The sequence below is a fragment of the Amborella trichopoda genome, chromosome 1 (assembly GCF_054954075.1).
Source record: "Amborella trichopoda isolate Santa Cruz 75 chromosome 1, AtrichopodaSantaCruz75HAP2 v2.0, whole genome shotgun sequence".
NCBI lineage: Eukaryota > Viridiplantae > Streptophyta > Magnoliopsida > Amborellales > Amborellaceae > Amborella > Amborella trichopoda.
This window is the reverse complement of record NC_142336.1, coordinates 33,322,617-33,346,914: the sequence shown is the minus strand read 5'-3', so window position 1 is coordinate 33,346,914 and position 24,298 is coordinate 33,322,617. Positions and strand designations below refer to the sequence as shown.

General features: G+C 37.6%; 1 protein-coding gene across 3 annotated transcripts in view; it reads right to left on the bottom strand.

Annotated features, from left to right (window-relative positions):
• Nucleotides 1–23,376, bottom strand: part of LOC18433358 (MADS-box transcription factor 23) — a 44,762-nt gene extending 21,386 nt beyond the window's left edge. Inside the window, exons 1-5 of one of the 3 annotated variants that reach the window (XM_088862599.1) lie at nt 22,222–23,376; nt 19,597–19,672; nt 9,590–9,654; nt 9,377–9,476; nt 9,183–9,224 (exon numbers count right to left, since the gene is read on the bottom strand). In XM_088862599.1, coding sequence (XP_088718725.1) covers nt 9,183–9,224; nt 9,377–9,476; nt 9,590–9,654; nt 19,597–19,672; nt 22,222–22,403 — 465 coding nt within the window. In that variant the 5' untranslated portion in view covers nt 22,404–23,376. Of the gene's footprint in view, nt 1–9,182; nt 9,225–9,376; nt 9,477–9,589; nt 9,655–19,596; nt 19,673–21,053; nt 21,111–22,221 lie in introns of those variants that run through there. The other 2 variants (XM_020666571.2, XM_088862603.1) reach the window with 2 other exon arrangements.
• Nucleotides 23,377–24,298: the final 922 nt, after the last annotated feature.

Here is a 24,298-nt window from a genome sequence, read left to right as displayed (position 1 = left end):
ATTTATGAACAATAAAAAAATGCATAAAAGATTTTAATGTACAGTGACAAGCAAACCATGTGTACCATACTATAATTTACACAATACAAGACTAAGCATTCCAGATTGACCTACAAGTAACATTCCTAAAGAGAAACAAAGAGAACCTCCTAGTAGATCTACAGGTGCTAGTTTTCTAATTGAAAACATGTCAACTGAGGCCATCCCTGTGGTGAGAACAATATCAGCAACCCAAAGATCAATTCTAACTACAGGCATGATGAAACTGGCTTGGAGAATCATTGCAAATCCATCTAGCTACATTGCATGCTTTTTCGAAAAAACATATTTGGAATTCTTCTATCTGCCATGCAAGGGCTCGCATACGTTTTATACATGGAAAGGCATTATGAGGGGAATCAACTTGTTGCAATATAATGTGAGATGGATTATTGGCAATGGAGACGTGGTGGATTTTTTGGCAGATCCATTGCTTTTTAAAAAGTATTTGAGGTTCTATTGGCCTAGATATTGACTGTGACCTGAGCAGTTTTGCCAAACATATGTTTGCTGATTGTGAGGGTTGCCACCGCCATGGAATCCCCACCCAACTTCAGGTCTTCTTATTCGTGCATGGGAGGCAATTTAGTCCTCTACATTGCCTTTACTACCAGGGGGCAATTGTCTAGTTTGGATCCATTACACCCATGGCTAATTTTCTATCAAGGACTCCTATGAACATGTAAGAAGAAGAAATTTCCCAAAGTCTATCATTAAGGCACTTTGGTCTTCACACTCCCACCAAAGGGTGCAATGGTTCTCCTGGTTGTCCCTACACCAATGGCTTCCTACCATGTCCTATCTCTAGTCAAAGGGGATATTTCTAGCCAGATGCCCTCTTTGCTTTTTGCAGAGAGGAAAGAGAACCACATATTTTTGCAATGTATGTTTTTGAAAGCTATTTAGAAGTCAATTGCATGGAGGTGTGAAAAGCATTAGTCCTGTCAGGAAGCTGTTACCCTTGTGTTTGCCAGTGGATCAAGTTTCTTTTCAAATCAGTAGGATTACACAACATATGGACTATTGGTAGGGTATGCTCACCCTTTTTTTTTAATATGGCACGCCCCTTTTTTCTAATATGCCATCTTTTAGTTGGATAGGGAATCTTTTAGTTTTAAAAGAGATTTGATTTCCTATTCGACTGGGAGTTTTAAAAATGGGCGTGGTTTCTATAAGGTTGCAACCTTAAACAATCCAATTAAGGCACACCTCTAAATTTTACCATAACATGTAATTTTGGTGTAAAAACTCTTAGGATTATCTCAAAATTTATTTTCACATCTAATGATAAAATTTGAAACTCCAAAAATGGTTGAAATCAAGAAGATTTATAAGCATATGAAAATCTTGAAAATGGATGGTCTAGATAATATGTTGCAAGATGCACTATTTCTGGGACTCAAAATATTTTTTTTTTTTTCATATTCATACATCTTGATGTCGAGATGATCAATTAAAGAGTTTTTCAACACTAAAATAACCTTTTCCAATGGATTTTTGAGGTGCATCTTTAATTCCACATTTTAAGGTTGCAACCTTATATAAACTTTTTCCTTTAAAAATATTATCTTGATCACAACATGACTCTAGGATCTTAGCGCAATGGGACCAAAAGTCATAAAGACTCTGAGACAGTCATAAGGAATATTTTTGTATATATGAGACGCACCAAGAGGTTTCAAGGTTTCATCTAGTCAGGTTATTGTTATTGTTATGGAGCTCATTGGGCATCATGATTGGATGATTGGGCCAGAGCAATGATTTTATGTGAATGATATTTTGAGCTCAATCAATGATTAGCCCTGTAGGAAGATTAAGACTAATAAATCCCCGACTCATAGAACCCTCTCATGGCATGCGCATAAACAGTTACAAAGAATGGGAAGCCAGCTCTTCTAGGGATCCAATGAGCATGTGCCAAGAGAGGAACCCCTGCACCTTGTATGTGCATTTCCTCTAGGGGATGCACCTGAAATCCACTAGTACTTGGGATTCAGGGTCACTCGTTGGTTTGACTTGCAGAAGCTGTATCATGAGCCCATGATTAGACACCGTGGGTCATGAGTTTTGTTGGGTTATACCGAGAAAGTAGTTTTGGATTCTGGGTCTAGCCAAGTGTAGTGCTTTAATTCCTAATTCAACTCCTAAGATCATAATTCCCCTTAGAAATGTTTGTAAACAGTGTTAAAATGAATTATTCTTATGGAAAATGATTTTTGTGGACTTTTAAGAATTTTTTCAGATTTGTTTGAGCAAGAGAATGTGTTTTCCATAATTATTTTTGCAAAAAGGCAATAAATGATAGACCCCTTGGGACCCACACAAGAACCCAAATGGCTAATGGGTGTCCACGTGAGGCCATGGGGGCCTCCACGTTAGCCCCACGTGGAGATGACATGGGGTGATGTCATTCCCCATGATGGCCTTCTAGGTCATTATGTAATTGCTATGATGAGGCAATTTTGTAATATTGGATTTTATGTAATTTTGAAAATTGGGAAAATTAATTTTGAACACATTAAATGTGCAAAGCAAGTGGTTTATGTACATGTGTGAGCCCTTATAGAATGGGCATAGCGTCTGACATTAGAATTGAAACACTAAGGGTATCTATTAATTGTGGATTTAACTAACTAGCTTGTGTGGTATGATTTCATTAGCCTCCCCACATGCGCTTATAAAAATGAGAAAAGTTTCAAATTTGATTTTTACTTGAAGTTTTGTCAAATTAACTCAAGGGTATGCCCTCCAACTTAGCTTTAAGTTCAATTATGTGAAAAGAGCAAGTGTATTTTCATACAAGAGAAATTGGAGTGAATTATCTTTATTAAAAACTGGAGGATAAGGGTATTAAATCCATACCACACATGAAGATAGCATGATGAGGGATAGTGAACTCGGATCAAGCCTCTCTTTGTAGCCATGGATGTTGAATTTCAATGTCCAAGATTAAAACACATCTAAAGCAGCTCCACACTCAACACTATAAATATCATTTACCCAAAAAACCAACATAAATACCCCCTCAATCTGTCATTTTGAAAACACAACTCATTTTTCTTTCTCTCGCTAAGGGATACGCCCCTCAGTGTTTCTTTTCTCTGTTCTCTCTATTTTGAAGAATCCTAGTGAGAGAAACTTCTTCATATGAGATATGGCCCAATTCTCTCTCCTCTTATATTTCCTTAAGCTTTTAGAGAAAGATTTCCTCTTATGAGTGGCATGCCCATCTAAAGTGATTCTTTTCTTCTTCTTCATGAAAACCCAGTTTTAGTGAGAAAACGAAAGAAAGGTGTGAGGATCTAGTGAGAGAAACCTCAAATTGAGTTAGATCTCAAGCCTAGACGAAACCCGAGCTCCAACGTCAATTGATGCCTTCAAGAGATCATCATCAAGCCCTTTTTGGAAGCCTCTTGATGATCGTAAATCCACAATTACAGCAAAGTATGATGATCTAATTTCATCTTGGTTCATGAGATCTTGTGTTTCAATGGTTCCTTGAGGTTGATGATTTGATTCCTAATTGATTAATCCAAGTTTTGATAGATTGTTTATAGTGTTTTAATGAGACTTAATTGGCTAAATTTCTCTGCAATTTATGATCTTGCTATTGAATTTTGCACAAAATTGAGAGTGATTTATGCCTCTTTTTCTCCTACATTTTCCCTCGATTTTGAATCCAATTTATTAAGCCCTCTTATATGTTAAAATATGCCATGAAAGTGTAGATGATATAAAGCTTAAAGGCTTACTTATTTGATGTTACTCTTGGCCTATGTGAATATGTCATTAGAAGTCCTCCCATAGTACATAGCTAAGACCCAAGGCCGTAAACTGGACAAAATGAACTCTATAATCAGCTTCCCATGATCAAATTCTATGCACACACACAATGCTTGTATTTCTATTATTTGATAATGTTTTGTATATTGCTGTATTTTTTAGACCAAGTGTAATCTCATGTGTTTAATCAACATCCTTGATGTATATTGTATCTTGGATTAAGACAAGGGAGCAATTAGAGTCTTATTTTTATTTTAAAAGTGTATTTCAGGCCAAGTTTAGTAGCTGGAATTGTATATGATAATGTAAAGTTTGATGTAATTGAGTTATGTTGCATTGAAATAAAAGAAATTTTATTTTGTGGCACTTGGACTTGGTATCTATAGACCTTCATTCAGAACCTCAGAGCTGCAAGAGGGGACAATATTCTAAGAGAAGATATGGGTCGCTAGATTGACACTTTTTCATTACCTTTGTGTACCTCCTCGAACAATATCCCAAAATTTAAGGCTTTCTAAACAAGGATCGATTTGGCCTGTCAACTTCACTGTTTCCTTTGTTCATTGAAAACGATCTCAAATCCTTGTAGGGATAATATGCGGCCATTATAAATCCCCTTGGAGACTGCACACCCACGACGCCAACAACCTCTACAAACTATCGATCGCCAGTCACAATTGGACAATATCTCATGTATACCACAAATCGAAAGTGGTAGCGGATTCCTTAGCTAGAAAGGCTGTCAACATACGGAAAGCCACCGTTTGGAGAGCTCACCCACCGGACTTTTTAAATTCATTACTTTCTTATGATGTTGCTGAAATTCCCTATGATAGAGTTGTAAATCGATGAGCATGTAATCTCTCTACATTTCATAAATGAAAACTGGTAGGGAGCACTTCCCCCCACTGATTTACCCCCCCTCCCACCCCTCCACACCCTCCCTAAGAAAAAAGTTAGTAATCAGTTATTATATGTTGCAAAATAATAGAGCCAATCGCAAACTGAAATTGAAAAAAAGAAAAAAGATAGATGGCTTCAGTGTGCTTAATTTGTCATGGAAAACTTGTTTTTTAACAATACAATAGCACTAATATATCTCTACAAAAGAGGATAAGAAATGCCATGACCACGCCCATCTCGTTAAAGACAATATTCTTTGAACTCATGTTCACTTATTGTCATGTGTGAATGTGTTTGTGTTTTAGAGGGGAAACAACCATTGAAAATCATATACCACTATTTCATGTCCCTCACGAGATGGCAGCAGATATTTTGGTCAATGAGGGAGTGGCTGAGAGAGCCTTTGCATTCCTAAAACGGTTCGTTGGTTGACATGATGATGAGCTATCATCTCTCCATCATGTCTCTCTTTTCTCTTGCCTTTTTTCCATATGGTTTATTATTTGTTGACACATACAGTTCAAAACAAACTTCAAATGATATTATGATATACATTTGGTCTGTAGAACTTTTTAAGTTGCTTGAGGTACAAGTGTGTTTTCCTTGGTGCAAAACTGGCACTTGGAAAAGAGAGATCCGAGACTGATTTCCCAACAACAAATTGACAATGCCCCAGTGGGTCAAACAAGGAGGAAACTCCCTTGATCACCAACAAGGAACGAAAGGAACTAGGGGTCTTTCACCATATGTCTTTCCACTACACCAAGTAGAGGCCTTCCAACTCACAAGTTGGGAAATTTTTCTCTCTGTACACTAAGTAGGAAGGAATTTTCAGCTTCATTAATCAAAATATCAGTAACAACTACAACTGTTAACAGCAATGTTCAAAGATATGAACCCACTCTTGGGCCCTAGACAACGACCAAAGTAACCCCACCAAAATGGTAAAACAACTAACCTATAATTATACCTTGTTCCCCATACACTAAAATCAGGTTTTCTACAACCACCAAGCACCCAAGTTCCCAGGTTGCAAATTCCCATTCATGCAACCAAATTTCCAAGCATATGAACTCTACATCATTGATTTTAACTCATGGGAACTCAAGACAACATTACCCTTCTTTGACTTATTGACTGCATGGGTATCTACAATACTCCTACCTCTGACTTTAAGCTAAAAGAAAAAATAACCCCCTTAGTGACAAATTAGAAATGGTACTCAACAAATAAAACAATCCCAACACATCCGATTTAACAAATACTACAATTCTAGACTCATCCTTACTTCAAATTCAAAAATAAAAACTCGTTCCAGCCACCCTTGATGTGATTTGCATCAATTCCTATGTATGAATTTCCTACAGAAGTTAACCCACTCCTGAATATTGTAACTCGAACAAATTAATAAACAAATCTTCCATATATAAAACACCACTTGGTTCAGCAACCACGTGGCGCTCACTAAATGTATAAGACGTTTGGTATCTAGGATCGGCAAAATAAACACGAAACTATGCCAGTTTTCAAATGGGAGTGAAGAAAAATTTTCAAAGATAGTGTTTTTTTTTCTTTCCCCATTTATATCTCTCTTCAGTATGGGATGGCCATTGCCTCTTTTCGAGATTTTTAATAGAGCAGAATGGCGAACCAGGATTAGTGTAGCTGACCCCAATTAATTGGAAAAAGGCTATAATGATGATAATGATAATGATGATGGTAAAAACATTTCCATATGTTCAAGCGAGAGGAAGATTCATAGAGTAATATCGTGATTTTCTGGTAAGTCTTATTTATCTTGCTTTGTTACTAGAATTTTAAAAGGGATTAGAGATTATAATACAAGGCGCTCTTTCTTATCTCAAACTTCCAGAAAGTAGGGTTTTTACAGAGGTTGTCAGATGATTTTAATCCATTTGCAGTAGATTATATAGCTTGACAGCTTCTAAAAGAATCGAGTTAATTAGGTTTTCTATTTAAGGTTTTCTCTAAGACAAGGCTTTGTCTCCTTACAACAAATCCTAACTTATCTAAAATTAGGGATTTTAGGTGATTGAAATTAGGGGTTTACTGGAAAACCATTTATTATTTTTTATATCTTTAGGTTTTTCATCTGAAAGTATATAACTTAATTAAAATTAATATACAATAAATTTGATTTTTAATCTTAAAGTAGTGCTTACATTGAAAATTAGGATATTTGAAATAGGATTTTCTCTAAAAAATAGGGCTTTCAAAATCAGGGTGTCTTTAAACTTGGGATTTTTTGTAAGATTTGGTTTAACATTGCTTAGTATTAGGACTTTACCTAGCATTATTCAATTATGTAGGAAATAACTTGAAATTAGGATTTCAAATGGAAAATTTATTATCTATAGAATTTTTAGGGTATAAAAAATTTAGAAATCTTGAGGGTTTTATAACGCTTCAAATTAATTAGGGTTTCTAATTTAAAGTTTTTCTATGATAGAGGGATTTTCTATGGGACCTTCAAACCAAATCCTAATTTCTCAAAATTAGGTTTCAGAGATATTGAAATTTAGGATTTTTTATATAGTGTTTTCTCTTAAAGTAGAATTTCTCAAATAAAGTGTGCCTTTAAAATTAGCATTTCTTTTTTCCCTCAAAAAAGTTATATAGCTTCAAATTATATTTTTCTTTGAAATAATTTGGTTATCTACGAAATAGCATAGAACAAGATTTTAACAAAACATTTTAGGGTTTCTATTTGTCATTATAGAATTCACATTGTTTTCTCCTATTTATGCATAATTAAGGTCCTCAAAATTAAAGTTTTAGATCTTTTTATTTCTTTTACTTTTTTTCTCATAACTAACTAGCGTAAATGTCAACTTGGTTCAAATATGACAGTCAAGACTAACCATCTTATCAGCAATCTCTCCATCTCTCCCCTCTCACTCTCTTTAAATTTTCTTACACAACATTGTCATTGGTATTACTATGTAGTTGACGTGATTGACCTAATACATTGCTTCATCATGAAGATGTAAATTTTAGCTTTTCCTCGATTTATCTGGAGAGAGAGAGAGAGAGATGGGTTTAAGGAGAGAAAACAAAGAGACCAAGGCTTTGGAGAGAATTGAAGTGTGCCTCTTTTTAGAGAGAGATAGATACATAGATAGAGAAAGAGAAGGAACGTCTAAGATAGACATACAAGTGAGAATTTGGGTAAGGGCTTTTTCAACTGATTCCATTCTTATAGTTTCTTAACAGTATAATTTATTTGGCTCTAACAATGTACAACCATATCTCAGAGTAGGTTGTTGTGTTATATACAAGTGGGAGAAGTCACAAATTGCTTTTTCTTAGCCTATGTGTAATATCAACTCGTGTACATTAATATAGTTATTTATTTAAATCATATTTTCTAAAACAATTGTGCACCTTTAAACTCTAAAGTGAAAATACATCCAGTTCAAACAACTTTTACACTTACGTTAACTTCTGTAAAATAAATTTGACACAAGTTGAGCAGATAGCAAAACATAGTACCAACACAGAAATGACACATTGCACCACTTTCATATTAATTAAAGACAAGCCTATAATCTAGTCTACAAAGACCATAATAAAGAACTTCTGGTTTCAACTTCTAAGCAATCCACACCACATACCCCTTTAAACTATATAATGAAACAACATGTCCAGTTTTAATAAATTCTACATTCATGTAACTTTTTTAAAATAAGTTTCACACAAGTGGATAACACAAAATAGTGCCAAAATGACACATTGCACTGCTTTAAGCAGTAGTTTACTTAAGATTAATACTTCTTTATAATAAATTTGACATAAGTTGAGCGAGTAGCACAATTTAGTGCCATCATAAAAAAGATACACTTCGTACTTCTAAGCAGTAGTTTAGTTAAGATTAATACAAAAACCTATTTTAAAAATCATAGCAAGTAGATTAGCTATACATTTTTGAGTGACTACTTCATAGATGTAGAATAGTCACAAGTTATTTGAAAGGATTTGAGACTATCATCATGCCTTTACATGCATAGAAATGGATTTTTAATAACAAGGCCAGTCAACAAAAACATAGAATATGATTAGAGATCGAAAAAATGTGTTTAGAGAGAGAAAAGGAGATAGAACGATATTGGAGTTGGAAAAAATGGATGTAATTATAGAGAGAAAAAAGACATGGTTAGAGAGTTGCCTAAGGTAGATTGGATTCAAATCACACGTGGAGCACGTGCACTCTACTAACAAAGAGTAAAGATCCTAGATTTCGTGCAATTTATTTGCATAGGCACAAAGTGAATCCAAGTGAGAATAGAACATTTCGTATTTCAGGTTGTTCAAAGAAACTGCTGCCCTTTTCTCCTACAAATGATCTCAAACAAAAACAAGGAAGCAACTACCACTTGCTTATTGTCTTGATGCAACCCCCATTAATGTTTCAATAGCCAATTTGTAAATTTGTTTACCTTTAATTGTGATTGCTCAAGTTGCTCCAACAGTAACTTCTCCTGAAAGCATGATATCAATCAAGACTTGAAAAAGTAACACCGAGAGACGACACACTAACATAAATAAACAAAGATGATTTGATTTGGACAAATAGGAATCCTTGAGAAGTCCTCTCATGAGAGATGAGACATGAAGGTCCTAGATCTATTACCTTTCTATCCTTCACAGAAGTTATCCCTTCATTTAGCATATTCTCAAGGTGTTGCAATTCCTTCAAACTCAAATTCAAGAGTTCTTTACCCATCATGTGCCTACAAGAAATACATGGTTCTCAAATAGCTATGACCAGTACTATAAAAATCAACAAAAAGCATCCATTTAAAAGGCCATATGTAATGAAACTCGAATTATTATTGTGACATACATGTGTGCCATTTGCAACTTCCCAATTTCTTCCCTCAAAACTGCCACCTCCTTTACTTGTTGCATCTGTTCCATATAATATGCCTCACTTTAAATCCCTAACAGTATGAGAATCAATAGTCCAGAAAACAACAACCATTGGAGTAACTCATAGCAAGGACATTGTGGGCAATTGGAGTAACTCATATCAAGGACATTGTGGGCAAGGTTAGTCCTGAATATGAAGTCTATAGAATGCCACGAAAAGATGAAGTCATACAAGCATCAGATTCAGAACATAAGCAAAATAAGGAAACTGGATGCAGCAAAACAAACACCATGGCATATTATAAGAAGACACGAGTAGTATATTAAATTCCAAATAACAAGTAATACCATGACAATATTTTGGTCGTTGCTAACAACTATGTTTATCACAGAGCTTTTCTAATTAACAAAACTAGTTCATTCCGATTTTGTTGTTAACTAGACATTATTGTGAGGAAGATCAGATGGGAAGGAGCATTAAGCCTTCCTCCACAAAATAAACCCTCAGGAGGATCCAATAGAAATGCACGCATATTTTGTAGAACACCCCTCCCCCCTTCTTTCTATTTTTGTTAAGTTACATGCCATAGACACAAGGAGCTGTGAAAATCTAGTTGTTCCAAAGGAAAATCCGAATGGGGATATGCACAGAAGAGGAATAGAGCGAAACAAAAAGTGAAAAAAAAGTAAGAGCTAGTAGGCAAATTTAGCTTATGGAGTGTGTTGCCCAGGACCTACAACGAGATCCTCACAGTGGCACCCATGGCAAGGCAGTGCATATGCTAACTAGTTGGCAGCCTACAAACAGGGTGAAAAGGGCCAACCCTCCCTCCCCACAAATTAAAATTCTTCTCCATCAGATTAGCAAGCATCCAAGTATAAGGACCTTCTTTTCAAGCCCATTGAATGACATTTGAAGGTTCCCCCCCTTCAACAATCATTGGGCTGTTATACTGCATGAAGAAAACTCTAGGACCAAGAAGAGAGCAACAGCGTCCATAAAACTAAGTCGGGCTAGTAAATGCAAGTCTTATAGGGCCTAGATGGTCCTGAATCATACATTCCACACTAGATTGTCCCAGATGCACAAACTTCCACCAAAATGAAGGACACGTTCTGGGGGGTTTAATTCCATGATACATGAGGGGTGGTGTTAGTACCCATCGGTTAACAGTCGCCTATTAAGCATGAGATCTTGCACTCATAGACCTTGAAATCCTCATAGAACGTTGAAATCCTCATAGAAGCCAATAGCGAATGAGCCACCAAATTCTATTTCCACTATCTTCTGCATGGAATACCTCCCTTTCAAATATGATGGGGCATTTGGCCTTTAAGGGCCTTAACACCATTGTACTCAAACCCATTATTAGCGAGATGCCTTGGCTCTAAAGGAAGCATGGTCCTCAAAGGGAGAAGGATGTGGCTTAGGCCCATCCAAGCTGATGCAAATTAAGCTTGTCTGTATGCAGTGCCTATTGCAACCATGTGACGCAACCGGCTTGAACAGCCAGGTAAGAAAATAGTCAAAACCCATAAGCATTAGTAAAAGCCGAGGACGGTTTGTAGGTCATCCCTAGTTCAAGTTGAAGAGATGCTCAGTGGTCGTTGGCTAGGAGAAAGACACATGCTTGCGTGCAGGCTGGAGGCTTGTGAGGGCAAGGTCAAATCCTCGACATACCACTGTAATGTGCACATCAAAGCCGCACTTTTGGGAAGCTACTTCCTTAGGGAGGAGGTACATAAGTGCCAAAGAGAGGAAACCCCGCATCTTTGAGTTGTGGTGTATAATGCTAATGCCTGAAAGGGTGAAGACTTGTCCTTAGGGAAGCACCTGAATCGACATGCTATTTTCGTACTTCGACCCCCTGTTGACCAGCTTTGATGGATCAAGCACGAGCCTTTGCAAATATATTTTGGGTCATGTGTTGCATCAGATTTGAGAAAGTAGTTCATGCAGCTAGGAAAGCTCGAGTGGAGTACCCTAGTATAAATGCGAAATCCTAACCCAAGTTGCCAATTCTTCTTTAATGATTTTTCCTTGAGAGTGAGAGGCTTGGTTTTTATATAGCCAATTGAAATATTATTTTTGGGGATTTTGTGATTTTTAGGCAATTATTTTGACACAAAAAAATGTAATACAAACAAAATGCAAAATGACAATTCAGGACACACATGTGGGTTGATTACACATGAGAATGCCCAAATGGCCAAGGGCCTCCACTTGGGCCCATGGGTGCCGACATTAGACCCCATTAGAAGGCTCATGCGCCACCCACAACTAGGCCATAGATGATGACATCATCCTCCTTTATAATTTGTAAATAGGCAATGGTCTAATTTGGTACTAAGCGAGAGACATGCCACAATATCTTTTGAACACATCTAAAATTCACTTTTGAGTGCTTGGGATGCATGTCACAAAAATATTTGAACACATGATAAGGTTGTTAGAGGGAATCAAGAAAGATATTTTCTCTTTTCTTTTCACATAAGGTTGAAAAGAGAGTGAGAAAAAACCACCCATGTGGCAGAGCCTACCTCTCCTTCTAACTTAACTAGAAGCTCAATTTGAATTTAATTGAATTGAAAGTTAATTTTTCTTAATAGAAGTGAAATTCAAATTAAAGGAGGATTAGTATTAAGGATAACTACGGGGATAAGGCATAAATCCTTCCCTTGATCATGATGGCTGACCAAGGGAATGAATAGCTTGATTAAAGCATCTCTTCACCTCATAAATCAGAATGACCAATGGCCCATATTGCTCCTCACTTAAAGAGGAAAATTCTAGAGATGACTAGACGCTAACCTGACCCCTAATTCTAAGCTATAAATGGGGGCCATGGGTGGCCTGTTTTGGCATCCATCTCAACCATAATAAAACTCCCTCAAATTGTGCCATATTCCTCACTTAGCCTCCATGCCCCACTCATCTCTCTCTTAGCTCACATTTTTCCAAGGAATGTAACACATTAGGCCTTTACTCGCCCACATCCAAGACCATATACTAGCCTCATTGAACTCATCTCACCAAGGGCAGATTAATGCCTATGTTTTCATAGCCTCCACACAATTTTGTGGTCTGATCTCACGCCCAAGACTTGTGAGGCCCTAACCCCTCTCCTCTCTATTTTAGGGATTTCAATCATGAGGCGTACATACATACATACATACATACATACATACATACATATATATATATATTTATATATATATATTTATATATATATATATATATATATATATATATATATATATATATATATATAAATCAAGTCAAAGGCACTCAATGCCGCATCAAATTAAGGATCCGGAGCAAGTCGTGGGACACATGAAACCTGTTCAGGTGATCAAGAGCAAGTCAAAAAGACACTCGACCCCTACACTCCAATTTCTCAGTTATATTCAATTTTTGGTGACAGGAATTTTTAAAGGTCATACATATATGTCTAGAACGTTGCTTCAGAGCTCAAAACAGCCCTGAGAACGTTGCTTCTACATCTCTCTGAACGGGTTGGGATCTAGATCTCATCGAAAGTGCGCTCCCCAAAGTGAGGTGAAGTTCGTGCACATACCCATGAAGTGCCACACAAGCATCCATGGTGGGGGATGTCGTGCATAAACCCCACCATGCTCACACAAGGTGAGCTCTATGTCAAAGGGGTTTATCTCCCTTTGATTTAAGGGCAAGTTATCAAGAAAATTTCATTCTTGCCCGCCCTTAATTCCTTTTCTTTTTGTTAGGGCATGTTGCCTTTGACAATTTGCGGAGAGCAAGTAATTTCTTCTTTATCAACTTTAGTAGCGCTCATCATTCACAGTAAGCCGACCATTTCTGCTCTCTTCTTCTTTACTCTTCTCTTCCTTTTTTCATGAGAGTGTCCACCCTCATTTACACTCGACAATGTCAAAGCTATGATCTCCGAAAGTTTGAAGGGAGTTCAGAGTTCAGCCCCGGCAACGCCCGTAATGTATAGAAAGCCATACCCTGCTTACATATACCGGCTGCCTTTCCCTCCAAATTACCAAAGGGGTAGGTTGCCTTTGTATGATGGGACTAGATCCCACAGCAGCATGTCGCTCATTTTGTTGATACATGTCAAGAGTCGTTTGTAGATGACCACTTGCTTTTGAGAAAGTTTGTGGAACACTAACTGGCCCTGCATTCAAGTGTTACTCGCATCTACCCCTGATTCCGTTCATACAAGGGGTGAGATGGAAGCCAAATTCTACAAACAATTTACAATGTTGAAAGAGAGATATCACCCTATTACTCTTTACTATTTTTGGCAATTGCAGCCTCATAGCTTTAGGCAACTTCTCATAGACTTTGCCGATTGATTTGGCTTCAAACCTATAAACATTTTATATTGATTCGAAGAGGATAGAGTGAAGCCGAAAATTTGAAGGGAGTTAAGAGCTCGAACCCGCCATAGCCTGAATTGTACAAAAAGCCATACTCTACTTACACTGGATCCCCCCAGCAACAAGTCGCTCATTTTATTGTTGCATGCCAAGAGTCAGCTACAGATGACCGCTTGCTTAAGAGATAGTTGGTGGAAACACTAACTGGCCCCACATTCAAGTTGTACTCGTGTCTGCCCTCGAATCCCATTCATAACTGGGGTCAAATGGAAGCTAAATTCTACAAACGATTTTACGATGTTGAAGAAGAGAAATGGCCCTGTTATTCTTTACTATTTTTGGCAATTGCAGTCACATAGATTTAGGCAACGTCTCCCTAAAATTCGCCCACTTGAATTGACTTCAGACCTATCAATATTTTATACTGATTCAAAGAGGACTGAGTGACACCAAGATATGGAACAATGAAGCTCAACCGTCCATCTCACAACATTGATCAAATAGTTAAAAATAGGGTACAGTAAAATCCCTATCAAACTGGCAATCAGCAGGTTTTAAACTCCAATCTAAGGTTCTATAAGATCATTGTCCAAAAATCATACCGATCTGACAAAGGACAATCAAATATGGCTTGGCAAGGCTCAACCATCCATTTCACAACATTAATCTAAGGCCAATTTACAAAGATTCCCTATGGTATCCAAAGCTAAATGGCGCAAGAACTTTATGGATGAAAAAGGAATTGATTTAGGAATGCTATGATTCAAATTTGAGCACAATCCGATATCGGATCAAGTAGATATAGCCTCCCGAACGCCTTGAACCGTAGGCAGGGTCCACCAAAATCGATCAAACATTAGACAAGGATCCAAGAAATCAGTAACCAATAAACTCCAAATTTTTATGAAAGGAAGCGGATAATGAGAAAATCCTTTGGTAACAATTGCTACTAAATGTGATGTGAGAAATGCCCTTGTGGTGTTGTCTTTGGCGCACCACAAGGAGACCACAAATAAAATAAAACATATCATGTTGTGCCTGTAGATCAACATTTTCATAAGGATTGCAGCAGCCCACAAAATTTCTTGGCCCCAAAGATCGAACCATAACTCGAGATCTCTAGGGCCAAATGGGCTAATTTTAGTATGTTGATCATCAATTAATGAGCTTTCTATTCATATACAAATATCAAGGGGATTTTCAGCTCGGATCCTCATCAAATCGAAGCCAAGAGTGAGGGGTTGCACCAAGTTCATGTGCAACGGTCCCCATGACCTTTTTTGCTTCCAGACATATAACTCACAATCCGTGTGAAGCTTTTGGCTAAAATTTTGCAGAAACATTCCTCACTCAATCCTCTTCAAATCAATATAAAATGTTGATAGATCTAAAGCCAATTTAAGAGGCGAATTTTAATGAGAAGTTGTTTAAATCTATAAGGCTACAATTGCTAAAAATAATAAGAGTAAAAGGGCCATATCTCCATTTCAACATCGTAAAATCGTTTGTAGAATTCAACTTTTATCTCAGCCCAGGTATAAATGGAATTCGGGGGCAAGCGTGAATACCACTTGAATGTAGGGCCAGTTTGTATTTCCACAAACAATCTCAAAACCAAGCGGTCATCTGCAACTGACTCTTGACATAAATAAAGGTTGAGGGTTCACTGACTCTCTTCCATTTTGCTTGTTTTCCTTTCTCTCTCTAATAGGAGAGGAAGGTCAACTGAGAAAAAATAAAATGAGGAAAGAGAAAAGGAAATGTGGAAAAGAATAGTGAGCATGAGAAGTAGTGAGAGGGAACAACAGAGGTTTCAATTTGTTTTTTTAGAGACCCAAGCGATTCCCTTTGTTGAGTCATAGAGGAAGTAAAGGATTATATGGCTCCGATTTAGTTTATAACTAGCTTGTGGTAATTTTGCTTCGTCTTGGCACACACTAAGTGAGACTTACGGGCTTCGACCTGGTTAGGCTGCCTCCTATGCAACTAAGAGCATCAAAATCCTCATGTGACTATGTGGACAGGCCTGATTCAGCGCTTTAATGGTTGGATCGGGTTTGAAGAGCTGATCTGTCAAGGGATCCTTGGTTGCTTCAAAATCTCGATGCCATGGTTGATGCTATGTCGCCTATGCCAGCCTTGGTCTTAAGAGAGCTCATAGATAAGTTCTATGAGAGGAGGGTAACTGAGCTTCTTAGGGGTTGGGAAGGAGAAGCTTGCATTCAAAGTTGCAAAGCAAAACTTGGACACTCATAAGAAAGAAGGGAGAGAAAAGTAGAGAAGAAGAGAGTAGAAATGGTTGGCTCACTGTGAAAGATGAGGGCTACTAATGATGACAAAGAAGAAACTAAGTACCCTCTACAAAATGTCAAAGTGCAACATGCCCAAACCAAGAAGTAAAGGAATTTAAGAGAGAGCAAGAACAAGTATTTCCTGATAACTTGATCTTAAATCAAAGAAAGATGTACTCCTTCAATATAGAGCTCACCATGGGTGAGCATACCCTACCATGGGTCTATGCATGACATCCCCACCATGGATGCATGCAAGGCACTTCATGGGTATATGCACGACCTCCACCTCATTGTCGGTGCACCATCTCCCCATTGAGGGTGAGATCCATTAAAGATAAACATGAGCCCATAGTGTGTACCTCTCACCCAAGCGGTACAAAGAGATGCAAAAGCCAGGTTCCTGAGCGCAGTTCTAAGGCCCGAAAATTGTCGATATGGCTTCCAACGGCCCAATTATATATAGGACTGACCTTCAAAAATTCTTCTCACACCAAAAATCAAATATATCAAGGAAATTAGAGTCCACGGTCAACAGCAGGCGAGAACACGTGATACTGCCTCAGGCTCAAGAGTACGTTGCCAGACACCTGAAGTCTTCTCAAAATCCGACTATTGGCAACAAGCCAAAGATACTCAATGTTGCATCAAATCAAGGATTCAGGAGCAAGTCATAAGACACTCAGAATCCATTCTGGTGATCGAGAGCAAATTAGAGATACTCAAACACTACATCAAAGCAAGGATCTAGGAGCAAGTCGCGAGACACTCGTAATCCATTCTAGTGATCGAGAGCACTTCAGAGATGCCCGACACCGCATCAAATCAAGGATCCAGGAGCAAGTCATACAACACTTCGAATCTGTGCTGGAGATCGGGAACAAGTCGGAGACACTCGACAGTGCATCAAACCAAGGATCTAAGAGCAAGTCATAAGGGACTTGAAATCCATTCCGGTGATCGGGAGCAAGTCCAAGACACTCTACGCCACCCTAAAGCAAGGAACTGGGAGCAAGTAGTAGGATACTGGGAATCCATACCGGTGACCGAGAGCAAGTCGTGGGACACTTAGAATCCATTTTAGTGACTAGGAGCAAGTCAAAGACACCTGGCACCTCTAAGGCTCAAGCGGGAACAAATTTCAATGAAGTACCCAACACATCTACAAATTGTGAATGGGAGGAAACAATAACGATACCTGACACCCAAAATAAAGTAAATCCCCAGATGATGACACCAAACTGGAGTCTAATGTACTGCTCTTCATGTGTTTTCTTGATCCTGCTACATTTGGGGGACAAGTTATTCGGGGGTATTTTATCCCAAATAAAATGACACTAGACCCAAGGAGTAGTGATGTTTAGCAGAACAAATTCACAACATAATAACTACCAAAGTATCGAAGGAACCACCGGAAATGGCTAAAATGGGTAAAAAGCAATCTCATAATAAATCCAAATATGAGAAATCCTCTTAACATAATGAAAGAAGCTCCCTCCCAAAAACAAGAAAGATCCAAGCTCAATCATACCTAAAGCAGTAATTAGATGATCCAGTATGAGATGTGGTCACGCTTCGGTCAAACAGGATCAAAATCATAATCTGACTGTTGAATCGTTAATCCAAGGCACCCCGAGGCTACCCTCAAAAACTTAGGCCAATCTGATATCGGATGACCAAGATATAGTCCAATGAAGCTCAACTGTCCATATCACATCATTGATCAAATGTTTAGGAGTAGGGTAAGTCAAACTGGAGATCAACATGTTTTAAACCTCAATCTAAGATCCCATGAGATCATTTTCTAAAAATCAAACTGAAGTGCCACCGTGTGGTGTGCAGGTTCGTGCACCCACCATCTATGATGCGCACTAGCCTTGTTTGCCTCGTCTCACCAGTTGAAACACGGCACCATCCCCACAATAAGAGATGTAAACATAAAAACTAGCTACATGTGAGTTGCAACAAAGGATGACCCTTCAAAAACCCTCAATAGTAGTACCTATGCCCAAGGACAAGGTTTTCGAACATGGCCCAAGCTGTAGACGGCCTAACCTTGGGTCAGTCAACCAATCATACACTCCCACTAAAGTGTACAATTCATTATATCCATTATATTTACATGCTCTCAAGGGCTCAAAAGGCCACAAACCCCTACACCAATAAGAAAATTGTTCAGTGTTGAATATTATATGTAAGTGACATTGTCTTGAGTGTTTGTTAATCTCCAAGTGGTTGTTTGGGTGGAATTTTGTTGGGGACTAAAGTGAGATCTTATATTTTGTTTTTGGAGTGTATGTGATGCCTTTTGTTTGTAAAAGTGATTATGGTATTGTAATTTGGTTTAGAGCATTGTAAAGTCAAGTTTTAAGTATGTAAGTACTTGTAAAATTTTAAAAGTTGTATACTTGAGCTTAGCCCTATACACTAATCACAAGTGAGAAAATAAATGATTTTGAATTAAGGATAAACTAAAAACTGCCATGGGATCAGTAGTACTGGGAGCAAGAACACTACCCTCGTATTAAGTTTGGAATTTAGATCCCATTAATTGAAAGAATGAAGCCCATCATCATGCAGATGGCCCCAGGGTGAAACTTCCTAGAACTAAAATGAGAAATAGCACAAGCACGTCCCTTTAGAATGTCCCTTTTCTAGTCAGACCGATAGTGGAATCTCAGAGCACTTATTCATAGGCAAGTCTAAAGGGGAGCAGGCTCAAGCAATGAAACAGTACATCCATAGCAGCTATGATCATCTACAATTTCAGAAGTACAACTGAGTTAAACTTTATCAACACATGAATTCAGGCACTTGACTCAGTGCTTAGGGAGCTGAGGGCCACAACACAACATCCAAGGTTCAACATCTTTAGTGACGCATTTCAATCGAACTCTCCTAGAAACACCTCAAAGAAAATACACTATCCGTTTTTACCAGGCTCCCCCATTTAGTACGCTATATTAAACAGTTTGTTTCAAGTTGAGTATGAACTTTGATAAGTGACCCTGATACAACATATTGCATTATCTAGAAGATATGATACAGTGAAGACAAAGCCGGCCGCCCAGCGGCAGCCTTTGTCTTTTTGAGCATTGGATATATATAAACATGTTGACCCATTCCTCAAAAGAAACACACTTGAGCTTTTGAAATTCATGTATATTATTAGCACATCTCAAGAAAAATAATCAATGGTTAATAACTTGTCAGGAAAAAAATATTTGAAGAAACTTGAAAAACCTGTCATTATATGCCATAGAACATTGGCAAATGTTTTTGGGGTAATTTTATGAGCAGATAGAGGATATTGAGTAAATACCTCAAAATCGCACTCAACAAGGGAGGACTCTGAGCTGTCTGAGCATTGGTTGTATCTGGCCAGTGTTTTCTTCATGCTAGAAAGTGCAAAGCAACAAACTGTTAATACACTTACCTTCCTAATGTGCATTACAAAACTTATTTTTCCAAATACAGAATAAGGAAACAATTAAGAAACAATAATTCTTAACTGTTCACATATGTCTAAAGTACTTCTTACAGTACGCCAGTCAAACACAGGGATTACAAGCTCAGGAACATGTAAAAATAGAACCTCCAATTCATCATTTATCAACATATAACTAATTAAAAAACTCTCATTGATCAATCTTTAATTGCAATGAGAACACTCTATATTTGATCAAAATTTAAAGCACCAAAACCATTAATCGCACTATAATTAGAATGAGAACAAAATTAACAATATCGACAGTTCAAGCTACCTGTATTTAAGTCTTATTCTTAATAAACAATTTGTAACCATCAAAACCAATGTTGCCTTAAACAACTGCATGGTGTAAAGAAACAAAAACTAATGACTGTTCCTTTTTTGTCTAAATCAGAAAGGGCTTTGAGAGCATTAACATTGTGCACAGTGCCTCCAGATAGAGAATAAAACCTATCCAATAGGTAGACTAATGGATAAAAAAACATTTGATAAGAACCATAACACTGAAGCTTTTGGAACTGGTTACTTTTGTGAAACTCTAAATGATGGAAACAGGGGAGATTCACACAAAAAATTCTATTGAACTAAATTTTAATTGGAAAATTACAATGAGGCGCAACTTTTACTTTAACAAAAATCCAGACTGATATCTTCAAGAGGTCATTGAATAAGATTCGGATAGACTTAGTCTTGCTCATAATGATCTCTTCACAAGAGTAGTCGTGTTATCTACCTCCATGAAGTTGGTCACGATACTTAATCCTTTGGATCATGCTTCCTCACTAAAGACTCAATGTATTGGAAATCTCACGACTACTTCTAAAGTTCCAAGCTAAGTTGAAACAAATACTACATCAGGAACCCAACTTCTAACAGCTATGCATATACTTTCCTCTGATCTTCTAAGCCCCATGAGATTTCAGTGAGACAGGGTCCAAAATATTGGCCCTTGAAGAAAAACTCAATTGCCTGAGAGTATTTGAAGTTATACTTTCCATGATGTGGAACAATGAACCACATACTAGTTGTAAAGTACATTTTTTTCTTCGAGGCCATCTCACAATCTGCATATATCTTCTGAAATTAAAATGTACAAATTAAGCTAGCCCATCTAACTACGAGCTCTTGGCCAGCCGCTTGGGGTGTTAGGGACCAGAGCACCACCCAAGGAAGGAGCTCATGTAAGCAACCTCTGTTTCAATCTTGGAAGCAAGATCAACAGTGGAAGAAGAAGCATGCATCGGAGAGTTGGAGCACCCAAATTTGAATAAAGAATCCTCGTGACTCACCAAGGACGGTCATCCACGAGGGAAGGAGGCCTACAACCAAAGGATTAACCTATTTAACTTTTTGATAATCACCCTACCACCACAGGATATTCTGAAGTTTAAATATTTTATTGATTCGGCCCTCATCATTATGAGTGTCTTTAGAATGTAAGTAGAATTGTCCATTGTGAGTTAAAAACATGTCAATGTGCATAACCCTGATGTGTGAACAGACGAAACAATTATTATTATGAACAATTCAAGTGAGTTCAAAACAATTGTTCCAATGTACCAAAAGATCAAAATAAACATTTTGTAAGGTTCGGACTTCTTTTCAATTTTCTTGGACCTAGGAAGCTATTGCTGCACAATCAGCTCTATAGATACAAATCTAAGGAAGCGAAGAACATGGAGTGTTTTCTAAACTCTTTGTATTCTTTAACAAATTGAAAATAACGAGCCATTTTAGGGACTTGACATGCTAATGCTCATGCCACCCCTTTGAATCTCATAATACCAAAAGTGAGCTTACTCATGTATATTATGAATGTAGATAAGAAATGCTTCAAATTCCACAGATCATCCTTTTTGTCAAGGATCACGTAACTTACATATGAATCTGTATGTGTACCACATAATACATTCAACGGAAGTGGAACTTGCATATTTGGAGCCCATGTGCGCTCTACTAAATGAGGTATGAATATATATGTCAAAATTCAATTAGTTTTCCAATACCATAGCGTTCACATTATCAATGTGTATAATAAGAATCCTCTGTTTCCTTTTCTTATCATAAATTTCCACAATGTGATTGGTGATAACCTAACAGGTCCTAGACATGCAAGGGAAAGAGAAGAGCAAACCAACAGTATATGTTAAGATTGGCAAACCCATTTCTTTTAGCATAAATCGGTGGAAATTGGGCAAGAAATAATAATAGTTATCAAAATAGATATATCTTCAGCAATTTAAAGACCACAATCTCCATCATTCATGATCTAACCAAAAGGAAAGGGATGCTGCAGCAATCCAATCCACATATAAACAACAAGAACCCCATAACTAGAAAAGGCTTCGAATCAACCGAAAGTTTGTCTTGCTTTTTTCTCTTTTGTAGACTGTCTAACAAATTTCAAAAGAGAACAGAAAAACATGGGCGAAAATAAGCATGCTTAGAAATTCTTACCCAGAACTAGGAAATTCAAAGAGTTTTCCAGTGCTCGAGAAAATAATGAGCGCAACCTCCGCATCGCATAATATAGAGAGCTCCTGCGCCTTTTTGAGCAAACCAGCCCGACGTTTGGAGAATGTGACCTGCCTGCTAGTTGCATTCTCTATCTTCTTAATCTCAATCTTTCCCCTTCCCATCTCTCCTCTCTCCCATCCAAAAAACGAGAACACCAAATGATACAGCAAAAACCAATAAGTCCTCTCTCTCTCTCTCTCTCTCTCTCTCTCTCTCTCTCTCTCTCTCTCTCTCTCTCTCTCTCTCTCTCTCTCTCTCTCTCTCTCTCTCTCTCTCTCTCTCTCTCTCTCTCCAAAGAAATGCAATGCTTCAGAGAGGGTTTATCCAAAACCCAGTAAATCCTCACTCTTTCTTTCTCTCTCTACAATTATATCCAATGCTTCAGAAAGGGTTTACCCAAAATGGAAACCAACAATGCAGAGTGGCACAAAGCCAAAGGGGCCATAAAAATGTCCAACACCGATGAAGAAGAGAGAGAAAAGCGATATAAATATGGAGAGAGAAATATGAAAAAGTGGGGTGTTCCAGAAAAGGAAAGATGTGCTCAAAACAGTAACTTGCGTGCATGCCATTTTATCTCGAATGGGGCGTTGTGGATTTGTTTTCACAGAGTCGATGCCCCATTTAGAGAGAGAATCAAAACCTCAACTGGGGAAATGCATACATTTTTAGAGAGAGAGAATAGAAGACCTCCACTTGGAAAATCTATTGCATATATGTCCATTAAAAGAGCTCGATATACAGCTCTAAATTTAGAAGGCGGCAGAGGCTGAGGATTTCCATGGCCAAAAATAGGGGAAGATTGGCTGAGGTGGGCCGAATTGATGTTACACTCTACGAGGAAGACTCGCCTCATTTTCATCTCTCTACCCACCAAACCCTATTTCTAGAAAGAGAGAGAGAGAGGCCCCTCTGCTCTCCTCCTTGTATTCATTTATAAAAATGGTAAATCTGGACAAGAGAGGGAAGACCCATTCTCTCTCTCTCTCTAACACTGTGTATTCTCCTGTAGTCCTGTGACAGTTTAAAGCATACCAAAAAAGGGCACCAGGTGTTTTTGGCGGGAAGAGGGAACGGGTGGCCAAATGTTACCGCAACGGGAAACCCAAAAGGCGGAGTGACTCAAAAAATGGAAATTAGGGCTTAAAATAGAAACCCTGCCTCCATTTCTAAATTTAGTCAAAAAGAATTTTCCAAATTTAGCAGCATTTATGTGGCCCAATACTGTTCTAATGCCCCCATGATGCATCACCGTAAACTCATTGTGAGCATGTGTACTATGGGAGCATAGTGTATATATAATCCCCTAATCAAAAAGACCAACTTAAGAGGATTTTTTTCGGAGCTAAATTTTACATAGAAATGTAGTTTTGGTGTTGGACAACTTGCAATGGCTTGAAAATCTATTTTCTATCCTTAATTATGAAATTTAAAATTCTGCAAAAAGTATAGATCGAGCAGGTATGTAAACACTTGAAATTCTTGAAAATGGATGGATTAGATAACTTGTTACAAGATGAATTATTTTTAGGACTTGAAATTTTTATTTTTTTTCATATCTATAAATGTTGAGGTCAAGATGATCAACTCTAGTGGATTTTTTATGTGCACCTTATTTCATTAGTATAGGTTGACTACTTGTATAAACTTTTTCTTTTTTACAATCTAAATTTTTTTAAACCACTTAAGTATCATTACATGATTATTTTCAAAATAAAAAGTTTGAATTTTAAGTTTTCTAATACTTAGATCCTACCCTCTAAAATTTGAACTGTATTTGTTAAATAAGGGGATGTTACTTTCTTCAAGGGCACTGAGTTCTATTGGGAAATTCTTTTTTATTGAAGTTAGCCTATATGTTGAAAAGTTCACGTCCCAAAAATTCCGTGCCCTAAAACTACTCCTGAGTCTACCCAAAGGACTAAATGAAATATATGCTCCATCAAAAATATAAATCTTTTGGCATTCTAAATTATGGTTTTTAGGTTAAGGCTCTTTTGCTCGTGTGGAAAACCTT